General features: G+C 41.4%; 1 protein-coding gene across 3 annotated transcripts in view; it reads left to right on the top strand.

Moving 5' to 3' along the window:
• The window catches only part of DYNC1I1 (dynein cytoplasmic 1 intermediate chain 1), a 194,014-nt gene that overhangs the window by 124,891 nt on the left and 43,707 nt on the right, over positions 1-25,416 (top strand). For all 3 annotated transcript variants that reach the window (XM_054815545.1, XM_054815546.1, XM_054815544.1), the window contains exons 11-12: positions 18,228-18,374; positions 22,626-22,739. In XM_054815545.1, coding sequence (XP_054671520.1) covers positions 18,228-18,374; positions 22,626-22,739 — 261 coding nt within the window. The remainder of the gene's footprint in view (positions 1-18,227; positions 18,375-22,625; positions 22,740-25,416) is intronic.

Raw genomic sequence — 25,416 nt, 5'->3', positions numbered from 1 at the left:
AACCTTTCAGAAGTACTTTATGAGGCCCTGCAGATGAGTCATCCCTGGTTGGGTTGGTTTGGCAGTATCCAGAGAGGGAATGAATTCCAGCGACGACATGGAAATCACATTGACTCTTCCTCGGTTTGGTGGGAGAATTTTAAGCAGTGGTTCACACTGCTTCTCTCAGCTACTGTTGGTCTGCGTTTAGGTGGGGGTGACAAAAACGAAAATCGTATGGCACGGTTATTGATGATATGACTCAACATGAGCTCAATCCTATATTGATTTATGCAATACATGGGGCTGGCCTTGTATGTGAACATTCCTGTACTACTGATTGATAGAGTAGCATCAACGATCTTTCTCAGTCTTACTCTTTTTCTTAGAAAGCACTTGTATCTCCGTAATGTGTTTTTTCACTGAACAAACAAATAAAAATCTACATTACCCATTAATTATGAGGATTATTTGTAATACAATGCCCATGGTCATCTATGCCCATGACGTTGTTCCTGTTTCCTGGTGGTCTGACCTGAGTTTTCTAAGCCAAAGTAAGTGACCTGAAGAAGTATCTGAAACTTCGTACCGACATATCTGGTTGAGTGAGGCAAATGAGAACTCAGACTGTCTTTGCAATAAATTGGCTAGTTGAAGTCTGAGCTATTATACCCTTCCTTTCAGCAGGGCCTGTTAGCATGGCTACAGCACTGCTTTTACACCAGATCTCATAGCTTTTGGGTTAGAGCTGATCTGCAGAGACAGAAGACTCAAGGAAAAGAAATAATCAGTGGATCTAAGGGACTTTAGTATATTACAAACTGTTTTCTTTCTTCTGGAACTAAAGAGGGGTAATTAAAGTTCATTGAGGTATCTGGACCTCAGCTTCAAATGTCCATCATTTCAGGAGAGGAGGGGTGGGGGAAGACAGCTAAAGGTATTAGTTTTGTGCAAATAAACCAAATTGAATGTTACTTTCTGATTGGGAGGACTCTGCATTGTGTTTGGAAAGTTTGATGAATTCTGCTTTCCTACACCCAATCTAATGATAGCAGCAACAACGAAAAATACTACATTGACTGCATTTTGATTTATTTTAGATTATTTCCTGATCTATTAATTTCCTCTTTCTCAGCTATGTCTTTTCCAAATGTCTCAAAAGGGCAGTGAGAAGTACAAATCTGACACTTAGAAGTAACTCCATTCAGTGTTTTTTTAAGGAAGGAGAGCACATGCGAAGTAGCTTTTATTTGAGGAAGCAGTAACCATTTAAGACTTCTTTCAAGGACTCAGATTGACTTTTACCATAATCACAAAAAGATTTCAGCAGTATATCACTTTTAATAGCTGCAGCTATTTCTGTCCTTTTCCTAAAATGCCATGCAGTCAGATTTACTTGGTTGCTTCCATCTCTTTACTAAACTGTCAGTTTTTTGTGGGATATGGGACTTGTGTTTTCTATTTTAATTTCAAGAAAAGCTGTCCATGCTTGGAAAATATTGGTGGATTGGGTACAGAAATCAGCCGCTCAGCCGCACCACAAAATGTTTCATTCTCCCCTAGCTTTTTTGTAGTGGCTTCTATACACTGTCATTAAGTTATGTGTTTGACCACTCTTCATTGCTTATTCTGGTGTGGTCTTTCCCTTTTCAACTGACTGGATGGAGTTAGAAATGCGTATCTTAGAATTAGATGCACTGAGGTAAGTGAAGGGCTATATTTAGTGGCTGATACTGGCTGGAGTTGCCTTTTTTTTTTCCTGATTTGGTTCCTTTGTTGGTGTCTGCTCTTTCAAAATCAACATAAATTCCTTCAGATGTGCTTTTTGCTCCAGTAGCTTGCCTTCTAAAGGTGCTGAGCGCCCAAATCCATGAGGCTTGTGTGCGGAGCAGTCTGAGGTAACAGCATAAATGACTAATATCCTCCTTTTCCTCTTGTCCTTGAGTTTCCTTCACTGTGGAAGCCAGACCAGAGCTCAGTCCCTCCAGAACTTTAAAAGAAAAGAAGTACTGCAACAAGTTTAATTGTCAAGAAAGCGTGCTTGGAATACTTAAAAAATAAGGAAAATTTTATCTGATAATTATATTGGTGTTTTTCCACAAAGGCTTCTTCACTTTGTTGCTGCTATCTAAGTTTCAAGTAAGGATTCAGCTCTTCAGAGCACAAAAGAAATGACAGCCCCTAAACTCCCTCCAAGCTTCCCAGAATTTCCTAAGTAAAATCAATCCAAAGAACCAGCAGCATGTCCAGTCCCAGAGCTGACTTGTCCAGTTCCTCAGTTTCTAGTGACAGGGGGCACCTGTGGTCAGTCTTTAAAGTGCTGCAAATCTCAGAGAAGATGTATGGCTCTGAGCTCATGGCAAATTTTCTAAAAACAAAACAAAACAAAAACCACCAAACCCCCCCCCCCCCCGAAACTCCAGCCTTGGAGTTTTTTCATCAAAAAGTGTCATCTTGTTAAAATAGAACTGGTCAACAGAAGATAAATAGGTTTGATGGGTAACCACTGAGGCTTGGTGCATGGTGGGAGAACAAGAGACAATCGAAGAGGAGAAGTTCAGACTACATGGAAGGAAAAGGCTTTTCCCCACGGGGACAGTCAAGCATTGGAACAGGTTGTCCAGACAGATTGCGCAGACTCCATCGTTGTCTTTTCAAGTCAGGCTGGGTGAAGCCCTGAGCAACTTCATGTAATCTCACAGCTGGCCCTGCTTTGAACAGGAGGTTGGACTAGAGATCTCCTGAGGTCTTTTCCAACCTGAATTGTCCTGTGATTCTATGATCCTGGACATGAATCAGATTCTGCCTGGGTTTGTAGCAGTTATCTGGTAAGCGGACCTCTGAATGTCTGCCTTTGAAGATACTGGGGCAGCTCCCATACTGGGAATGCTCCAATACCCAAATTTGTGGCAGACTTTCTGTAGCACATACCAAAATGTTGTAACATGAATCAGGAAGGACATCTTCATAGATATGGCGGTTGTTTTGTTTTCATTTCTGTTTCATTTCCTGCTATGCATCGTTGGTAGGATGATTTTTGTGGAGCTGTGTAGAGAGGGCTCTTCTGTGCCTGTTCTCCGGGAGTCTTTGTTGTTACTACAGTTGTGACTACGTGGTCATTTGCACACTGCAATAATTCATGCAGATGTATAGGGGCACCATTTTGAATTAAAATTTGGGGAAATTTCTAACTGTGCTACTGGGGGAGGAGAACAGTTTCAGCTGTGGCTTGTGATAGAAGGATATATTCATTCTATTCTTATTTTAAAACTTTTTTCCTCTGTCCTCTTGTGTTTGTCCAGGCTGGAACATAGAAACGCAGAGCACAGTTTGTGCTGGGAGGATTTCAGTAAACAAGAGCCCATGTCTTGTCTCTTAGGCTTTTGTTTTAGATTATTCCTCCTGATCTCAGCTGATAGCAGCTATCTTTTTTTTGCTCCTCTTACTGGAGTTTACACAACTTCTAGCCTTTGGTGATTAAAAATAACTATCATTTGGCCTAAAATTAGTGCTCCAATACTTGTGGAGACATTGTGTGTGAGTCAGTAGAAGTTGCACCCACACATCTGAAGGCTGAACGTAGTATTTTGAAAATAGTTTTCAGTGTCTTAGGTGAGAGGAGAGAGCTGCTTGCAGCAGATTTGTAGAGGGGGGCAAAGAGGACCAAATAAACAAGAGGCAGAGTCTCCTGTCACCCAGATGCTACTGAACTCAGAGGCGTCAATGGGGGAGGACAGGAAAGGCACTGAAAATGTGGAAATGTTTATTCTGTCTTGCGTGCTACAGTGTCTTACACAGTCCTGAAATCGCCACTATGAAATGCCCCAGGTGAGCCTCAAGTCCTGCTTTACAGCTGAAATGCCACAGCAGTTAATGTGGCACCTGCTAGCATCTGCAGCTCAGGAAAAAGTATGCCATGTTTCCCATATAGCCTTTCAGTCCCAAAATCTCTTTAAAATGGCTTTATTTCCACAGAAAATCAAATCATAATTTTTTCTAGCAGAAGTGGGAGAAGGAAACCTTCTTCCAGGCAAGGCTGGAGAGAAAGTAAGCATCATTATTGAGACTGAAGGGATGTCAATTGGATCCACAGAGTTGTATGGCTTCCCTTGGGCTTACCTGTACCTTTCCTAACCTTTAGCAAAGCTGCTTTTTCCATGATGACTCGGATCTCTTGCTATCTTGTGCAGAACCCTGAAGAGCAACACACCCATCAAAGCCAATGTGTACACTATAACAGCAAAATTGTATGCCATATCCTGTCAGTCTGTGAAATGACTGCTAATACAAAAGGTGGGTGCAGTTTCCCTGTTAGTAATTAACATTCTGAATTACTTGAGGACTGTGTTTATACATACAAAGTCTGCTAGCAACAGAATGCTCCTTTGCTTAGAGCAATGCTTAACGTAGATAATCTTCCTCATTTGAAACTGAGATTTCAATTATGAATCAAAGAATTAGGAAGTGAAAAAATTCGCTTTTCTTGGATTGAAAATTTTAGGCGGTTCCTGCGTCTAAGCCTTTTTTGGAGGGGGCAGATTATCATATGCTTAAATGATATGCTGTCACTACTAGCAATAGCATTGTGCTTTTTGTAGGTGTTAAAATAGTGATTTGTAATGAATCTGTACTTAAATATCCTGTTTCTCTCCTTAAAGTTCATGTATTCTTCCTTTCAGATCAAATATAAAGAATATGTTGGCCACTCAATACGGCAGGCTTTTTTTTTTTTAAAGTTTCTTTGTTTCACTGATATCTTGCATTGTACCTTTCTGAATTTCTGGCATCTAATATGCAATATGCAAATAATGCCATTTGGAGAAAACCTAGCCTTCGAATTTGCAGAGTTAGACATGCAGTATTTTTAAACTTTAGCTAGCTAAGGAAAAAAAAATAAAAGATCTCAGTCAAAAACTATATTTCATAAGAGAAAATTATAGTGATATTGACGGTTTGCCAAAACCTCAAGCAGTGACAAAATCCACAGAGTGTCCTGAAAGAGATGCCTTTGCAAAACCATGCCTTTGCAGATGGCTTAGATTATTGATACTTATAAACACATGACATTATTCATTCGACTCAGAATTTTTAAAAACTCTGTTGATAAAAAATGCAAATTTGTCACACTATCCCAAAATCACAGAGAAAAAAAATCATCAAATCCTGCAGTTGTTGCTGAGGGTGTTTTACAGGTTAGTAGTTGTTGATTTGGTTACATTTCAACATGACCTAGTGTAAAACATTTTAAGAAAAAAAGGAGGAAGGAAGGGAAAAAAGAGCATAACTTTCCTTTGTTGATGTGAACGTTACGTTTTATAGTTTTTCTTGTATATCTGAAACTCCCAGTGCTAAAAGGGTTTTGGGTGAACAAGAAATGGAGGATCAGATGTGAAATCAGTAAGTCACTGGGATCCTTCCACAGAATTTTTTTGCATAAAGGATATAAAATACCATGCAATTCCCTAGCTGCACTGCAAATGATGGATAAACAGCCATAGGCATGACTTTTCTGTTTGGGTTATGTAACTGTTCTCAGTGCAAGCTACTTGCAATGGAGAGGACATTTGGTCCAAATTCAAGAAAATTATTTCACCTCATGATTTTTGTCTCTGTGGGAGCTCTGTGGGAGGAGTGAAGCCTCTTTCTGTGTTACCTGGCACAAAATATAAAACAGTTACTCTTCTAAGTGCTGTAAAAGGCCCCAGAAACCAAGGAATCCATCATTACCGGCTGGGATACAACTGTCCTCTGCCTTAGGTCTAAAATCAACAGTTTTCCACCCTCTGCCCCCCACGGCTAGATGACTGACAAGCACTTCCCTGAAAAGAACTTTTGTATATGGGCAACATTGATTTAATGATGATGAACACTCCCTGCTTCCCACAAAGGGAAAGCAGAAGCACGTGCTGATGGCTAAGATGCTGACATTATCCTTGGAAGACATTTCCCGTGGGGCAGAGGGTCTTCTGGAAAGTGGCAAAAAGGGGAGTCTCTATCAGCCCCCTCAGAGACTGCCCAGTAATTCTTATTGTACGAGCACTACTCTGCATAGTGAGATCATATTTGCTGTCACTATAATGATGTTTACAAAAAGTGAGCCTTTGTTAGTAATAAGTGCCTGTATGAAGTCATTCATAGTGTCTTTGCAAAAATTTCACGACCCATTATATAACCATAATAACAGAATACGACCAATGACAAATACCATAGATCTAACTTTCACAAAGCAGATCTCTCTGGTGAAATTTTAGTAAAACAGGATTGTCTTTATCATGAAAAGTATCAGAGAAGAAAAGCTAAAGTACATTTATTTTAGCATGAGATGACAAGCAAATGTCCTACACGCAAGAAGCAATATGCTTTTAAAAACTTGTCATATTGGAGAGATCAGAGTGTTTTCATTATCTCTACAACAAAATGTGCCAGGGTGCATTAGGATCTATGATTAATTCATTTTGATTGCTCTTATAACTACGTTTAGTACCTTGTAGCCAAGATAAATATCAATTCCACTTCAGTTCCATATTGTTCATGAACATACACTGAATCACCAGTCATTTTGTGTGGAGAAGAACACACTTAGCATTTGCTATCTCATGTTTACATCTGTAAATAAACAGAGCTCAATTCGGACTGAGTTAATAATGTACAGGAGTTGTGCAGAATTGCTGTTTGCCATGAGCTGTCTGGGGTAAATCCATTCTTCCTGGCAGGAAAGTGATGCATTATAAAATGCTTTGTCACTGGTGAGAGTTGATGACCCAGGTGAGCTGGTTTTGAGCAAGATGGGGTTCTCTGTTACTCCAGGAGTGAGCAAACATAAGCTGGCATAACTATGCTGATTTATTGTAACCAAGACTTTGACCCTGAGACTAGAAAAACACTTATCTCCTTCCTTCCTCCTCTACAAGACTACTCATGGCAAAAAACAGTAGAACCTTGCAGGTGAGGAAAGTGGGATGTGAAATTTCAGGAAACTAGGGTTTGTTTGGATAAAGGGGGATTAAAAATTGGGTCTATAATGGGAAGTAGTCATCTATCCCTGCCTGGCCGTAGCTGCTCCCTGATGCTCTATGGGTGCAGAGCCAGGCTACTCATATCAGAATGTGTAATTTACTGCAGGAGACATGAACAGTGCGAAGGCAACTCATGTTCCCTACCTCGTTCTTAAATACAGACTTGCCTGTGGCATCTTCTGCATTTCCAATAGATATCTGTTTATCTGTGCGCCTCAGCCTCTCAATCGTCATATCTATGTGCAATGTTTAATTAATTTTCAATGATTTCCAATTATGTAGTGACACTACTTATAAATGATACATCAGTGAAAGTGATGGATTTGGGCAAATATAATAGCCTGTCAGTCTTCACTAGAAGCTACAATTAAATCAAAAAGATAAGAAAAGATTACTGTAATTATTTTGACACTGAACTGATAGAAGTTTGCCCAAGTGACACAGACTACAGAGTACAGAATGTCAATTGCTTAGAAACAAGTAAAATAAGATACACTGTTGTCCCTTTGCTCCTGTGGGACTTCCTGCTGAGGTCACCTCATAGCCTTAAACTGGAAAATCGAGTGACCTCTCTCCAGGATCAGGCGGAACTCCATTCAGTCTCAGTCAAAGACTTGTAGGGTCCTTGACAAGTTAAGAGGGGTCCAGAGCCCAGAGATTCATTCCGTTCTGGGCTCCCCAGTGCAAGAGAGACTTGGACATATTGGAGTGAGCCCAGCAATGGGCCTCTAAGATCATTTAGGGACTAGATCATCTCTCATGTGAGGAGAGGCTGAGAGAGCTGGGACTGCTTAGCCTGGAGAAGAGAAGGCTCGGGGGATCTTATCAATGTGTGTAAGTACCTGATGGGGGAGTAAAGAGGATGGAGCCAGGCTCTTCTCAGTGGCACCCAGTGACAGTACAAGAGGCAATGGACACAAACTGAAATACAGGAAATTGCATTTAAACATGAGAAAAAAATTCTTTTACTATGAGGGTGACTGAGTACTGACAAAGGTTGCCCTGAGAGGTCATGGGGTCTCCATCCATGGAGATACTCAAAACTCAACTGGACACAGTCATGAGCAATCTGCTCCAGCTGATCCTGGTCTGAGCAAGGGGTTGGGCCAGATAATCTCCAGAGGTGCCTTCCAACCTTGGCAATTCAGTGAGTCTGTGACACTTCATGCTCCTTTCCCCTTCCCTGTCTCTGAGCTTACACAGAACTCAGCTGAGCTGTTACTGTCTCTAATTCTGCAGTCTTCATGGGACCAGCTGAACATTAGGGCATCCTTCCTTCCTCCTTGAAGGAAGGTCACTGGCTCTCAGAAGTCCTGAATCAAGAAATTGCCTGTTTAGGAATGCACTTACCAATTTGTTTGGCTGTGAGTGGGCTTCTGAGTCATTGAAGTCATGGGGAACTTAGAAGAATTACCTACAATTAAGTTCATGGACTTCTGAGAAAAGATGGACTTACGTATATAGATAAGTTCTTTCCTCAGCTGGGGCCTTAAAGTGTTCTTGGTCTGACATGTTCAATCTTCTTACCATGCTTGGGTTCTCATGGCCTGTGCATTTATTGTGGGGGTTTGGACTAAGTGCTACACTTGAGATTTATCTGCAATTCCCTTATAAGCGGCTGTGACTACTATGCCCAACTTCACAGGCTGAGCTGTAGATAATTGTTCTTGCAGCATCTGCACTGGCTTCTAATTCATCTGTGGCTTTGCATAGTTTGATTGATCAAATGTGTGGTTTGGGGAACTGCTGCCATAGAAAGCTACCACCACAGCTCAAGAACAACTCGTGTTTCTATTCTGAGTCTGGAATTTGCTATTTCTATATGCTCTGTAAAGCCCAACTCTGATATTTCCAGAACTTGCCATCAAGTGATCATCTGGTTTGCTTTCTCTGTGAAGAGTCCAGGGCACCAGGATGCGAGGCAAGCCTAGCCCATACCTCAGTCTCTGGGGAATCTCTTCTGCTTTTGCATAGTGCTAGACAGGGACCACGCTGGCTAGGAACTCTTGAGTCTTGCTCATGAGGCCAGCTCATGATTCCGTCAGAAAGCAGTCTCTGCCTGGAGAACAGGTTGCAGCAACAAGAAGCTTAAGTCCTTAGACCAATGGCTGGGGCACTTTGTGAGCATGAAGCTGAGCTGCTAAAACTATATCTGTGGTTTATATTAGATAATATCAGAGAATGTGCATAAGTAATTCAGGAAAAGTGACCAGAACTCCTGGACTTGTCCCTCCCAGCCAGGTTCCCCCAGCATTTGCTAGATGGAAGTGGCTTCACCTTCATAGATGCTTTTGCCTGGAGTTGCCTATCTGCAACACTTAGAGAGGGCTTTGGTTTGTGTGATGTTTTGAGTATGTGCTTCTCAAGATCTGTATTTCATTTTGCAGTGCTTAAAATACTCCACCCCCAAAAACCTCCGCAGGAATGGAGAGATATGATGGTGAATATATTGACCAAAACAGGCTAAACTGAACTCTTTCTCTTTTTTTCCACTATGAACTCTAATCTTGTTATCTCTATTCTGCCATCCACATGTGTGAATAATAATGCATGGACATGTAAACAGTGCTTTAAGGCTATGCAGACAGATACGGCTTTTGCAAACTTGTCCTATACTAAATGCTCTGCCTCTTTCAGGACCTTCAGGCACTGAATGCTGCAAGCTCTGCCCTGCTCACCAGAATGACTGCTAAAGAGAAAGAAAAAGGATTAGGGAAGCATCAGTCTCCATTCCTTATTATATTATCAGCATGTATTTACAGTAGATTTAATATATACATAGTGGATTATGCATAGGGTATAGTTTTTAAGACTTAGTGCATAGTGTTAGGGGTAGTTGCTGCAGCAATTGTTGGTGTCTTAGTTAAACGGTCCCTAAAATTCTGCCAAGACCGTGTCCTTAAGCATATTTCTTTAGAGTCTGTAAGGAATGGAGAATTAAGCATTTCAACGGAGCTGAAAAGCTGAATGTAAAATCTTTTGTTTCTCTTCAGTTATTGTCCCTTCATGAATTGCAGCAGACCATTCATTGTAACTTATCTTACTGATTTTCTGAGCCCAGATGAAACCCAAACACAACTCAGCTAACATGCAGATTGCATGGCCCTTCCACGGGAGGGTGGTCACACTAGCACAAGATGGAGGTTGTGGTTTGGTTGAGGTTCTTTATTTGGGGTAGCTATCTCTGTTAAACTACCTTTTAATATTAGAAGTCCAGTCCAATAAGTCATTTTCTGACAAAGACAAAAAAAAAAAGAGAGGTAACCATTGCAATCTGATATTACTTGCTATTGAAAGGAAAACTGTATACAGTCTCCATGGCAAACAGTGTGCAAGCTGAAAATAGAAGACTCGCATCTTGCCCTGAATTATCAATGAAATACAGTTGAGAATTGTTTGCTGCTGAATCTGAATTTTGGCTGCTGGCAGACAAATTAAGACATTAATTTATGTTCCAATGTTTTTGAGCTAGATTTACAGATGTGGTTAGGTGACTAATGATGAAGAGAAGGGCAGGCAATGGGATTTGCAAGTACATTTTGCAGCACTTAAATACCTTTGTCTTACCAACCAGCTTGTGCGTGGATAGACATCTTTTGTGTTTGAGATGCTTTTTTAAAACAGAAGTCAAAGTGACTAAATGTAAATGTGTGCAGAATGTTAAGGAGGCGTCATCACTAGAAAATTATTCAGGCTGCAATTCACCAAAGATTTTAACTTCTAAAATCTCTTAGAATTTCCCTCTGTGTGAAAACAGCAACCACTAGTTAACAGAATCAAGCGTGCCAGTAGAAACACACCAGACAACTTCTGTTTTGTCATGTCCCGTGTAGGTGATGACTGATTTCTACAGGATTTCTCATAGTTGATAGGGACATTCTGCCACCAGCCCCCTGTTTTCAGAAAGCAACTGAACACTCTTCAGTTTAAGAACTGCCTCTTACCTAATGGCATTTCTGACCACTGCACCAAGAAAATTTTTCATATAATGTTATTATTTGGTCAATTCTAGAGACCTTCACCAGACCGAGATGCCTTTGAAAGAAATTTGTTACAAACCCACCGTAACAAAGCAGTCTCTGTCCCAAAGAACTTGTAGCTGTAGTTATGAGTGGTGGCAGGTGGTGACACCATTTCCCCTGCCCTGAGCTGGCAGCTCTGGTCCAGAAGCCTTTGGCTAATACTGTGCTGAAACTAGTGAGCCCTGTTGCATGCAGAGTGCCAGAGCTCCGTGGTCAAGCTGATACCTATCATCTGCTCCAAATTCTGGCCAGCCTGTGGTATGAGCGGGGACGGCAGAAGGTCTCTGCGCTCCACCCACAGACACATGCCCTAAGGCTCCAGGTCTGCAAGGGCAGTGCAGACCCATCACTTCAAGTTTATGAATAACTTAATCAAAACAATTAAGAGTGCTCTCGTATAACTGTTAGAATGTCATGACCTAAATAAAACAGACAAACCAAGGAGATGCTTGCTTCTCCATGACACAGGCACATGGACCTTAAGGATTTGACAGTCTGATAAGCAGCCAGGTCTTAATTAGAGAAAACAGATGAATTTGGGTACTTAGCATGTAAGCAGTTGGGTGGAAAGAAAATTTGATTTTGATGTGCTCTTGTTATGAAATTGCTCCTTATTTCTTCAGGCTTTAATTCTCTTATCCGCAGTCTAACAAACAAAGTACAATATTCAGCACAGACTGTATTCTTAGGCTTGCATGTTGTCTGCCGTAATTCAGGGTTACCAAATTGGTTTGTTGTTGCAGTCAGGGATAAAGGCAAGCAGGATGTCCCCATATCGCATTTGAGAATTATCATGTTTATCTGCTTTTGCAATACAGCAAACAGTTTTGCTGCTTTTCTGAATCATCACAACACCACCAAATGAATAATATTACCAAACGCACCTTCCAAAAGGGCTGAAGTGCAGATTGCCTTTTGGCAAGGCAGCTTGTGGGCTTTATTCTAATTATTTTTTTTCTCATAGTTACACGGACTGAACCTGCAGTTACAGCGATGAAAGCAGAAAGCTTTCTGCCCTGCTTACAATGAAGGCATGAGGTTGGATATTGCCTTTCTGCAGACTTGGGCAGAGCGCTCTGCTTCTGCTGCAATGCTCAGATGTCAGCGCTGAGGTTAGATGTCAGAGTTACCTACCCTGTAAACTCAGCTAAGAAAGAGCTGCGTTTCCTGACATACTCTTTTCCTTCTTTTTAAGGACTTAGTACTTTTTCAATAAAAATAAATTTAATTTGTGGCTACATTTCAGCTCCATTGGTTTGATGGTATAAGTGGAGCAATACCAGCTTTGGATTTAGAGCAGTCGTGTGGCTGAGTCTCTCTGTGCAGCTTTCATGTGGTCGAGTGAGACATTCTTAGAATCCCCAAACATTTTTGAAGATCCTAAACTGGAGACATTCACAATTCTTCCCTCCCTTTCTGCCATTAATCCTTCATGTTTTAACAAGCACTGAAGTTAATACAGCCTACACTCTTTCCTGTCACACTGGGGCCCCCTCCCTCCTTTCTTTCTCTTGAATAAAGCAATCTGTTCTTTCCAGTCCATACTCTTGTAAATCAAAGGGATAGATGTCGACACACACCATAACCAAGTATAAACTTCCTTTTTTTAATTAAACAGGATTCTGACATTTGGTTTGAAGAAGTGTTTGTTTGGTTTCATTTATTTTTTTAAATACGTGAAGGATGTCAACTGCTTTTATTTTATTTTTAGTAGAAGACGAATTTTGTATGGTGCCACAAATAATCTCTAGTACAAAATCCTTCAGATGCTATTTTGTAGTTGAATAGGAAGAGAGTTGGGGGGAGCAATACGGAAGTCTTGGCATTTAAAGCTTTTAGAATTAAGAGTTAACCTCTTTGGTAAAGGTTTCTGTACACATAAATCATCTTTTAGGTACCTTTTCAAATTTAATTGGGGAAAACAGTTGTAATTCTGTTGCTATCCTCTCTTGCCATTTGCTTATTACTATTAATTATACTTAGACATTTATGTGAAATACAGAAATATCCAGATTCATAATAGCTGATACTAAAAATAAGCAAGACTTTTGGAAGGAACATAGTCTCTATTTCAGTGTACAAATCCAGGTATCTCATTAGCCAGGGCAAAGTCACCCTAGAATTGCCTCTTTCAAGGTATCTCACACCTTCTTTTGTGGTGCAAAAAGAATGTAATTGGGCACTAAACCAGACAAACCAGTGTTCAGATCTGATACCACTACTTTCCATGCTGATTCTCAGTCTTTGGCCTGGCAGGAAAAGGGGCTTTATTTAGCAACTCAGTTGCTGTTTTTGTTTCTAGGTGATGATTTTAATCCACCTTTGCAGTTGAGGTATATCTTCTCTGTCTGTTCAGGGCCACATATAAGTGCGTTGAGCAAGGCAAGCATGAGGAGCATAGTCATAAAGGACTATGAGTTTGGCACCTTTTTGTGATTCTAGCCAAGTGACAGTACCACAGCTTTGTCCCTCTGCTCTCAGTGCCTCTAAGCCAATTCCCTCCAGCGTGGAAAAGGATCTGCTTCTTCATCTCAGCTACAGTTAATTTTATTGCCCGCTGTTGTCTGTGTCAGACTGACCTATAGTAGCATGCCACAGACTGTAGTGCTTTTTCACATGTGAACATCTACCCAGGGGTTTCCTGAGTGCCTGCTGCAATATAACCTGGTGTTTTGGAGTCTAGAAATGCCTGTGAACTCCTCAGATCGCTTCTTCCCACTGACGAAGTTTTGAGATCCATCTGGTGTCAAGTGTAGGCATATGGCACCAGTATGGCAGCGCTGCCTACGGGGGTGGTTTCCTGCAGAAGAGGTCTCGCCGAATGCAGTAGTCGTTGCCTATTGAAAGTCGTTATTGTTTAGCACCCAGGTCTTTGTGAACTTGTTCAACTGGTGGCTGGGCAGAGTGCCATCTGAATCTACGGACATGAGCACAGACAGCTGAGTCTCTGGGGCCTTACAGACATCAGATGTGGGTACTGAGGTCAGGCTTCTCAGTAGGGAGAATCTAAATGACTGTCTGTCCCGAGCATGTGTATCTGTGGTTGAAGGGATATGCCATCATTAATCCAAATCTGGGCCAGATTAAGCTTCTAAAATAAAAAACAGCTCTGCCAGCCACTTGAAGAGGGTTCGGGGCCTGTTTGAGTCGAGCGCATCAGCGGGGAGGGAGGAGGCAGAGGCGGCTGAGCAGCCGCCATCCCCTCACCCCTGTAGTGCTTCTCTCCCTTCGGCATGGGACGGGCTGACAGCCGCCAAATCAGGGGTCAGGGGTGCTGCCCTCATCCCCTTGACTGTGGGCCTCTCTGAGGGCTGGGCAGCGCTGATGTTTCTGAGCCCAGCCCTCTCTTTGTTCTTGCAACAGCTGGGAGCAGAAGCTTTCACATGTGGGGAGCGGGATCGCCCATTTGCCAGACAAAAATCTCAGTTTGCCAGCCTGGGCCTGGCTCTCCCTTTTGCCCGGGCAGTGGTCCTGCCTGGAGCTGATTCAGGCTCGCTCATCTGGCCCTTTGAGAGCTGCTCACCTCCGCAGACAGGCAGAGCATGCACAGGGGGTGAGGCAGCAGCACCAGCGTGATGGCACCCACAAGAAAGCCATCACAAAGGTACAGGAGTAGAAAATCTAGGTGGAAGATTGCAAAGTCAGAAGTACGAAAAGTGCTTTCGCAGAGGTGCTGAGAAAGCTAAGGAGAGACAGAAAAAGCTAAATCCAGTAGACTGTATTTGCACAGAGTGAGGAAACACCAGACCATTAAGCTAAAGTGAATAATGAAATGATTTGCCGTACAGAGCAATTCAGAGAAATGACCAAACACCGAGAGTTACCTGGTTCTTGTAGGTCTCAGCAACTTGCAGACACAGATGCTCTGTGGCACCCATAAAAAAGATAACGCTGGGAACTTCCTATTCCAAATGCCACTTTTATACTCTGGACACTAAATTCCCTGTGGAATTGCCTTCTGACATGATGCCTCTTATATTTCTTACTGCCCTGTTGCCATGTACTATGAAACTAGCTGCTTCTGTCCAAGCACCTACAGCAGGTAAAATATGCCAAACTGAATAATTGGGAAGCTTTACGGTCGTTATTGGAAAGTGCTGTGAGATTTCCCTAGAAAGGTGTGGTAGAAGTGCAAAGAGGGATCCGCTGTTATTTTAAAACCTGACCGTGCGCTTGTTCCTCCCCCTTTGAAGTCAGTGGCAAAACTCTGGTTTAGAGGAGCAAGACTGCTTGAATCGGCAAACAAGAGGCAGCCTGGAGGCAGAAGAGGCTTAACAGGGAATGGTCTCTGCTGCTGTCCTCCAGCACAGAGCTGCTCAGACAGACTGGAGACCTGTGGGCCGCTCTCTCCCATTAAGGCTATGAAATGAATGCTTTTAAAGTTGTTAAATGAATGGGCTGGATCTTACAGCCCTTACTCATCTGAGTACCGCCATTAACTTCAAGAAAATAATCACTTTATTAAGTGCTATGGAGTGGAGTCCTTGACTTGTTAAATTCTAATATTTGACAGAAGGTTTTCCTCGATAGAAAAATAATATTGACTTAATTAAAAGGATGTGAACATTTCATCAGTTGAACAATGCGAGTTACTTTGGAGCAATACCTAAAACTGGAAGCAGCGCGGAGGCCTTAAGTCCATGTCACGTCTGTAGGTTATTTTTGAGCTTTATGAAAAACATACTTTAGCAGTTTATATCCTGACCATTGAACTGTATTCTGGGATTCTGAATTCAAAAACACACTAACCATGAAAACACAACATTTAAAAATACACTGTCCAGTTGGCTTCTTTGCCCTGCTTCAGAGACTCCCGAGTTTGTTTCGGACAAACTGAGAACTTTGTTGTGGAATGACTGTTTGAATTGGGGTTTCTTAAAATACATGTGGAGCCTTGTAGCTGCTGCGGGGTGTACACAGTGGTGGAGCTGTACTATTTTAAAATCATCTGGCTATTTCACTTCATGTAAGAATATCTGTCAGCTTAGTTATAAGGAATGAGAGGGGTTGATTAAAACAACTCACGAAGCCATTAAACAAAGAGATAAAATGTAGAACATGTGCTGTAGGGTAGTTTTAATTATAATGTATGGGGGATCTGTGGAAACCGGATGGCAGCTGCATTGTAGCTGAGTTTTAAGCCCCTTTTAGCAGTACCGAAGTCCTGTTACTCAGAGGTGGGTTTTCTTATCTGCAAAGCTAATAGGTCCTTTGGAAATGGTGTTTGGAAACTACCTTTTGTTACTACAACTGACCATAGTGTAATTATTATGCTCAAGCGCTTATGGACTAAAATAGGCAATTATGTATACTAATCATCTAGTCATTAGATACTAGACTGTATAACATCAGAGAAACGTATGCAAAAGCTTTAGTCAAGAAGAGAAGGGATCAAAGATGTCAAGTGAACAGCCACAAGAATCCAGAGAGAATGAGGAAGAAAAAAGGTAGCGCCAGCTTATTTCATTGTCTTGGCAATCTTATTAGGTCAAAAAACCAGTATTGAATATACTGCTGTATGCTAAAAGTATGTCTACTAAGTCAATTTAGCATATAATCTGGCTTTAAGCAATAGATATCGGGCAGCCACATTAATTCTGTAAAAACTGTTTAAACTTCACATTTTGCTTTATTCTTATTAACCTTGTTATAGACATCAAGAGTTAGCATAATTAATTCTAGTCCTACCAGAAGGGGTTTTAAATCTCTGGTGGAAGAGTTCAAACCAGTCTCTAGCCACTAGAAATAAGGATGAGAAGCAGTAAGGAAAGAAGACAACACATCTGCTCACGTCAAAGTTTTTACAACTCCATCCATTCCTGCCAGAGACAGGGTCATCAGCTAGGTAGACATTGGGTCTAGTTCAGCTTGGCAGCTCCTATGTTCCTGATTCAACAAAGTTTAAATGTCTGCAATGCTTTTTATGCAACTGAAACAGGGTAGTTTAGTTAACCTTTTATCACTGAGTAAAATGGATTCACACATAGGAACATCACCACTTCAAAATATCCAGTCATTAAGCTATAACAAAGATTTGTTACCAAAACGCATTAAAAACAGCCAGAAAATTATTTTTTAAGAGTGCGACCACTAAGAGTGAATTTAACTTTGTGACTGTAATTGCCACAGCAGTTCAAGTCTTGCTCTGTGGCTTGTAAGCATGGCTAAAACTGCCCATGAAAAAGATGACATTTGCTTCTGTTTGCAAACTGTCTGTATTAGTATGTGAATTCTCAGGAAATTATATGAATGCTGTAACTTTCGCTTTCCAATTTGCATGAAACAAAGACATAACATCCAGGGCCAATTATATAAAAATGCGAAATAATTCCTTAGAAAGAGGATGGAGGACCTGAAGGAGTTACAGCTTGGTGCTCTTGGCTGTAGCTTGTTGGCACTTGAAGGGTCTGAGGACTGTTCCCTTGAGGTCTTCAGATATTGTACGTAATTTTAAAGAGACCGGAAGGCGGTAGTTGGGGTAGATACCCATCTCCATACTGGCTTGTGGGGCACTCTACCAGATAGCCAGGGTAACCGTTACACCAGTCTCCCCAGCTAAAGAAAATGTACAAAAGCAACTCAGCTGTAATTAAAATGAGGGAAAATTCAAACAGCGTAAAGGAAAGTGTGGTTCCCTCTGCTATTAGAAGAGGACCTCTCTATAGCAGAGAAATCAGTCATTGATCCAACAATGAGATGCGGCTTGTCAGCTGATGCTCTCAAGGCAGCACACCTTGAGGTGCACTTTGCAGGGTCTCTCACAAACTCACCTTAAATTGTTTGAGAGTTAAAATCTAGAGGAGCAATAGAGGAAAAGCTCTCCCTGATGGGAAATCATGGGCCAGGATGCCAACCTCTGTTGGGTTGGCATCTGGTCACTTGAAGTTCTCACTTTTGGAAATGAAATTAAGCACTTTTCCATCACTGTCATGGAGAGGTTATCTCAGGTTTCTAGCATCATGGTAAGACTCATCCTATGGTACATATTTTCCCTAGGACCAATGGAACTACACATTACAGGGTCAAAATTAGCTCTTTGCATGTGTCCTATTGGCTTTAGCAGAATTACTGGTGTGCAAGGAATATGAATAGAGCTCATGCAGTGATTTCTAAAATGCAAAATGCTAATTACAATATGCTTCCTTAAGGAGAGAACTGAAGATGGCTGACCATGTAACCCCTCTCTTCTTCTCTATCTGTTTTACTCCAGTCCTCTGTGATGTCTGTCTGTTTTGCCCGCTTTCACCCAAACCTGGTCGTTGGTGGAACATACTCTGGCCAAATTGTGTTGTGGGATAATCGCAGTCACAGGCGCACTCCAGTTCAGAGAACTCCCTTGTCTGCTGCTGCTCACACGGTAAGGATAAAAATCACCTCTTCATTCCTTAGAGAAAATGGTCGGCAGGGAAGTGGAGCTGTCTACAATGCTGGTTGCCACACAGATGAAAACAGAAGTGTGGCCCCTGAAGGGAAAGAAATAGATGAGAGAGATGTACGACCACCTCTTGTAAGTGCTTAACCATCACACTTCGTATGGTCTGGTCAGATTATCCTGCTTTCCAAAGAAGAGGGCAGGATCAGTTACAACACTTGAGTGAGGCCCCTTTGTGCCAGTGCAGTGGCAGTGTGACTCTTGCTCTCCGTTGCCCGTGAAGAGAGCCAGGTCACTACAGGGACTGTGTGTCTGTCAGTCCAGCGTGGCAGGCAATTTGAATCATTTATTGTTGTCTTGTTGTACGCGAATTTCCCTTTTGAAACAGATTAGGCACCTATGGTGGTCTCAGTGGAGTCCTGTAAGTAGACACTGGTGCCCTTGAAGAGAGTGGGGCAGTTTGCTTCTGTTTTCCAGCAGAGCAATAGATAAATGCCTGTCATGGTCTCCTACTCCAGACAGGCCCACTGGGCAGAGCTTGCACAGTGAGGAGGAGTTTGTTTCAATAGAATGATGTGGAAAAGCATTTTGCCAACACACACAGATACCTGCAGATATAGTGATGGTGGCACAGGGCTCTGGTGATGTCTGGGAGACATACAGGCAGAGCAGTAGCACAAATGCCTGAGAAGAAAGAGACTTTCTTTGTGATACAAAGATGTCGTCTGTGGTAGAAGACTCTCCTACATTGCAAAGTACTCATATTGTGCTGGAGGAAGAGACAAGCCTGGATTGCCTACTAAATTGTCCTCACTCTGCTATGACATGACCTCCAGTCCATCCTGCACTAAGATGCCGTGCATTTCTGAGCTCTCCTCTTCCAGAGTTTGGGCTCAGGCAGCCTGTTCATAACAGCTGGGTGTACTCTATGGATGGTAAACGTATCTCATCTTGGCAGTGGGCTTAGGACCATTCCTGGATGAGAAGCAGAAAATAAAGGCTGAAAGAAGGAGAAAAATGCAATAGTGTGATATGAGAATGCAGAAAATACAGTCTGAAAGAAGGAGAAAAATGCAATAGTGTGATATGAGAATGCAGAAAAATGTAATTTCCTGAAACATAAGAAACTGAACTGCACAAAGCACTCTGAGAGATAAGATAATAATCTTGTTCTAGCAGAGTGAAGGATCAGACAAAGTGATAGGTCTTTTGCACTTCCAGCTTTTACAATTCATCGATTCTTATCTTTGGAATTTGCAGATCAAGGTTCAGCTTTTAGTTGACTGTGACAACATAATCCTTGGAGTTAAAAGACAAGGTCTAGAAGCCATGCTATGTGAATTAATGCAAAAGATTCAGTGTGGGGCCAGTATTACGATGGCGAGTCTGTTATATTAAAAAATGGCAGGTGTGCACAGACACGCTTAGTGGGCCAGGCAGTACAAATATTGTTCCCTAAATTTCCACTATCATGAATGTTGATGTAATAATGTAATGATCTGTGCCATGGGTTGCAACTTCAACATTGCTTTTCATTTCCCTGATGTTTTTGCTCATTTTGTCACGAGTAATGTTGTTCAATCTGCATGAAAAGAAACAGTCTCTCCTGGAAGTGCAATTTAGAGATGTAGCAGACCAGAAAACTAGTGGCAAGAAGCTGACTATCACTGAAAATTGAACAACTGGGATTCAAAATCTAGTGGAAAAGAAAAGATTAATGGGAAGTAATTTGTTTACACTAAAAAAAAAATGTTTAAGACAAAATTGTACCTCCTGGAATTACACATTAAACTACTTTTATTATTGCAATAGAACAATATGTGATGTTTCACTTTTGACAAATATAAATAAATGACTTTCAGTTGTGGATGGGCACTTTATGTGCTGTCATGGATTGGTATAAATAATTGTTTACACAGTCTAACACAAGGAAGCATGATGTTTTTAAAGAGCGATCAGATTTTACAATAAAAGAGTGCTTACTTTATGTTCATATATAGGAATCACATAAACTGTAAACAAAGTCTTGGTTGCAAAAGGCTAGCTTGAATCCTAGCTGCCAAGAAAAAAAAAATTAAGACAACTCTACTGTGTCAATGTTACTTTATGTACTGCTAGATACGTGAGTTGAATAGTCGTTTTTTAATTTGAATTTATAATGCCATATGTGAACACAGGATTTTTCTCTTTTCTTTCTCTCACTTTGTTTATTTGAAACAGATAGAGTGGGTTGTTATCACTGACTTAAACCTTCCTGGAGCTCAGTATCACTGGTTGCCGCCTGGATTCACCAGGGAAGAGAATTCTACCCGCAGCTTACTCACTAATTTCCTTTCACACCCACCACACATCTGCATTTGGGACAACAGGAAATTTTAATTAAGACAAAACCCTTTTGCATGATGATTTCATTTCCAAAATAAATAAAAGCAAGCTGGCAGCGTCCCTTTGAAAGGAAGGAGCCTGTTTAGACTTTGTTACATACAGTTGGTTGTCTTTTCCATCCATTTTCCTTACATCTTTTCATTTCTGCCGTTAGTTTTATTGTGCATGAAATTGGTGACTGGTAACCCTGATTAAAGCCAGACCTGGGCCACTGAGGTGCTGCTGGAACGACATGGCTCGCTCTCTCCCTCCCCCTCTAAATATTCTAGATACTTGGCTGCTTGCTTTAGCTTCCTCCCACCCGCTCTGTCCCTGCCTGTTTGACTACTGGCGGTCAAACACCCATTAAAAAGTAGGACTGTACTTATTTCACATATCAGTATGTGCTAATCACATTTAGCACTGTGGTCATTAGCTCACCACTAAGCAGGAAGAAGGTCCATCATATGAGGGTAATAGCATGAGATACATGAGGACGGGCTGGGGTCCATTTGATCATCTGGGGGACACCAGGTGCCTGACAATCTTGCGAGGAAGAGAAAAATCAATGTCAGAATTGAGACTTACTGGTGTGTACAGGTGGCCTCTGAGCACAAGGTACCATTTCAGCAGCCATTGCTAATGAGTCCGTCTTCAGTGTGTGCATTCAGGTGCTGCCCTTTTGTTTGCACTTAGGGGCAGGGGCATTTACTGGGCCCACTCAGGTATCAAACCTGAGAGCTCTGAAGATTTCTGCCTTTCCATGGTGACTGGGTAGGTGACCTGCAGCTGGATCTTAAAGTAGTTTAAAAAAAGTGGTAGTTCTGCCATTTCTTTCAGCAGAAGCAAATGCTAGGTTTCTAACCCTACGTGGAGTTGGCTTAGAAGCTCTATAGGGATCTCTTGTAAGTTGGTCCTAATTTTCTTTGAATAAGGAAAGTATTAGTGAAAAGTATTTTTTCTTCCTGGAGACGCAGGTCTTCTATTCATCGGCAAAAGAGGCAGAGAAATACAGTTTTTCTTTGCTTGACTTGTGTCTATGTCTTACCCTTAGTTCAGCCATATGACTTGTACTGGTCAAAGGAAATGAAATATTGTCCAGTCTGACTGATTTTTCACTCTGGTGATTGCTGAATGTGAACCATCCCTCATATGTCACCATTAGATATCAGGTGACACTTCAGGCTCAAAATGTTACCAGGTTCCTTGGAAAAGGACTAGGCCAAGTTTCATTATTGCGTATTGCAATGCGTATCACATTGGAATTCAGCCTCCATGGAATGACTATACTATGGTGAACCAGGTCTAACACCCTATATTTAGTCATTCCACATTTATAACGACAGATCTAAATAGGTACATTGGCCAATGCTGGAGAACGCTGATGGACTTGTTCATGTTTTTCAACTGGAGTACTTTTGCAAATATTTAGCATGCGAGCCAAATTCTGGAAGAGTTCAAGTTTTACGCAGCTGTTTTCTTGAATAAAGTTTTCATTTTGATTCCATTTGGACAATTTGCCTCTTTCTGCCGGTTATTTTCAGTGTCAAAAGGCATCAGTAGAATGGTACATGTCCCAGTGGGTGAAATCTCATCCACATAATTCAGTATTTTCACAGCATTACTCAGCTGGATTGTTTTATTATGACAAAAATGAAACTTTGAAAACATTTCCACCTCCATAACATACCTCTTGAAATTTACGTTAAAATAAAACCAAAACAATTCCTATCTCATCAAAGCCAAGTCCTGTATTTTCCAGGCATTATGTGCCTACGTAATCATTCTTTAAAATAACATAGGAGATGTTAGAAATTTGTTCACGAAGATGTGAGAATGGCTCTCTGACTTCCCGTGTTAATGTGTTTTCAGCATCCCGTGTATTGTGTGAATGTAGTTGGAACGCAGAACGCGCACAATCTCATTACCGTCTCTACGGATGGCAAAATGTGCTCCTGGAGCCTGGACATGCTCTCAACTCCACAGGTGGGTTTGTTTTCACCTATACAGGGAAAAAATGCACCTTCGGTAGAGCAGGATACCTGCTTAATGGAACATAGCTCCTAAAAGCCAAAACCTCCCCGTCCTATACAAACTAAAACCAATGGATGCACTTGAAAGAGTACAGCTTGCTTCCAGCAGTCTCTGCTAAGAGCCAAAACCCATTTCCTTTACCACAAATCATGTAATTATTGTAATACGTTAATACATAGGTCAGTTTCAAGTGAAAATGAAATAATCCATTTTAAAGCACGGTAATTACAGAAGTCGCCTGTGGTATAAATTGTACTTATTCTACAGCATTGTTTAACAAATATGGACTAGATTGCACTGCTGCTGCACACACCCTAGGCACTACAGGTTTCCAAGGCACACAGTCAGAAAGCTTACTTTGCTGCCTGCCTTCAGTAGCCAAGGAACAAACAATGCAAATCCAAAGTTTTGGGACTAATTTCCCCCCTCTAGAGTGTTTGCTACTGTTGTCTTTCCCCCTCTCCTCTCCTTTGTATCAGAAATGAAAGGAAATCCAGGAAAATTGTCCAAACTACTAGTGATTATAATAATGGAAGCTAATCAAAGAATCTGATATTGAAAAAAGATGCATGGAAAGCATCTTTTAAAGTGTTATCTTCCGGAGTAGTGCATTTTCTATTCCAACACATCACTCATTTTTTATACATTATTTCTTAGGAAAAAATGCTGTACTGTCATTTTTGCTAAACATCATGGGATCTGATCTTGTTTCAAAATGCTGCGTAGTAAGTCCCTTTAATAATTCCATTAATCATGTATGAATGTGCAGTTAATACTGAATTATTTGCTTTTCAGCCTTGACACAAGAAGTGGGACTCCTCTATTCTAACCATAGCCGTCTAAAAGTTAGGTCTGTGTCAAGGCTAAGCTAGTCATTTGAGTTCCCTTTACAGTTAATGTAGAGAGAGACTGGGCACTTCTGGAGGATGACTCATCCCATCCCAGTGTGAAATACCATTTCAGATACCCCAGGGTATAGAACTGCCAAATCTTAGGATGGAAGGGGTTTCTGGAAGTTATCGCATCTAATCCCCCACTCAGAGTGAGGCCAGCTTCAAAGTTAGATCATGTTGCTCATGCTCTTCTGAGGCAACGCTATGGATCTGGTAGTTGTGTCATGGGACTATGAGAAATCAATACTCTTCTGGAATAGAAGTGGGGGCATCTAAAATGGCTCAGACATCTATGTTTAGGCATCTGAATCCTTGCCCAGTTTCTCACTTAAATATCGAGAAGTCCCACCCTTATGTATTCACTTACTGGAATGCTAAATTTTGAAGCAGAGATTTGTGAACATCTCAGTTCCAGTATTTCATCACTCAGATGGAATTTCCCAGCTCCAAAACTGGCTTTCAGCAAGGATGGGAACACACCCCACATTACACTGAAGTTTGTCACATGGTTCGTAGTGATCTAGAAAAGAGAGGCACAGGACATGATGTCAAGCTACATGCCATAGCTTTAAACTGGGAGGAGTAGAGCGTTGCTGATGTGTGTCAGTCCGAAACTTGCCAAAGACACAGAACTAGAGCACTCCTGAACAGGGAGTCCACCACAGTATCTGGCCGTGTCTCCACAGAGACACTACATGATGATCTCACCCCAGAAGTTTTTCACAGAAATATATGGTCCACAGGTGCTCTGCCAATGCATTTTCCAGGTCTTGTTTTGCCTTTTTAATAAAGACAAATGTATTTCAAAGAAAAGTATAAACCAAGCAAAAGTATTTCTCTATGGATATGCAGCCCTCTCCTCTCAGAGGGATGCCCACTTTCTTCAGCTACAGCGAAAAGCCCTTCTGAGAAAAATGCTACAGGATTTGGCCCTAGAAGAACAGCAGCTTAGACATCTTAAACATAGAAGACATACCCACTTAAATAGCTAAAAATGGAAATTGCTAAATCATTCAGCCCCTTTATGGATTCTTGAGTTGCACCATTTGGGCTGACCAAACAAAAAGTTCTGCAAAATCTGCTCAAAGTGTACGCATCTTGCAATGGCCACAAACTGTTCATGCTGGTTGTACTTGCAATAGCAAAAATGGGCACGCTGATTTACTTTGAAATATAGCTACCAAATAAAAATGGAAAATATGCTTGCTGGTTTGTGGCTTGATGGTGGAGTCTAGAGGGAGTGTTCATAGTTACCTCAGAAAATCCCTGAAAAGCAAAGCTTAGAATGGTGGTAATTACAGGACCCCAACTTTTTAATTTTGTTCTACAAAGGGACAAATGGCACAGTCTGATAAATGCCTCAGGTGCACACAATATTACATGTGTTTCCTGACAAAAAATTGATTTAAAAAATGTTTGTAAATAGAAGGGTATTGCATGTTTTATTAGAGCCTGGGGGTGGCAAGTGTAACCATTAAGGTATTATCTTCAGTTTCCACACCATTAGATTTTAAATTCTCACCTGTCATCTCTGTCTGATTTAAGATGATGTAGCAGAGACCAGTGCCTTCCAGTGGCTCTCAAACGTGTGACGGACAGTGGCAGGGATGGCAGGAGCAGTGCACCCTAGTTTGTGACGTTGCATCTTCTCACAATACCTTATGTAGAAATCAAAGTCCTGTGGCTGGGTCAAATGACTTCTTCCCCCCCGCTACCCTGTGTAACATTTAGAAATG

The sequence above is a fragment of the Grus americana genome, chromosome 2 (assembly GCF_028858705.1).
Source record: "Grus americana isolate bGruAme1 chromosome 2, bGruAme1.mat, whole genome shotgun sequence".
NCBI lineage: Eukaryota > Metazoa > Chordata > Aves > Gruiformes > Gruidae > Grus > Grus americana.
The sequence above is the reverse complement of the archived record's forward strand: the minus strand, read 5'-3'. Positions and strand labels throughout refer to the sequence as shown.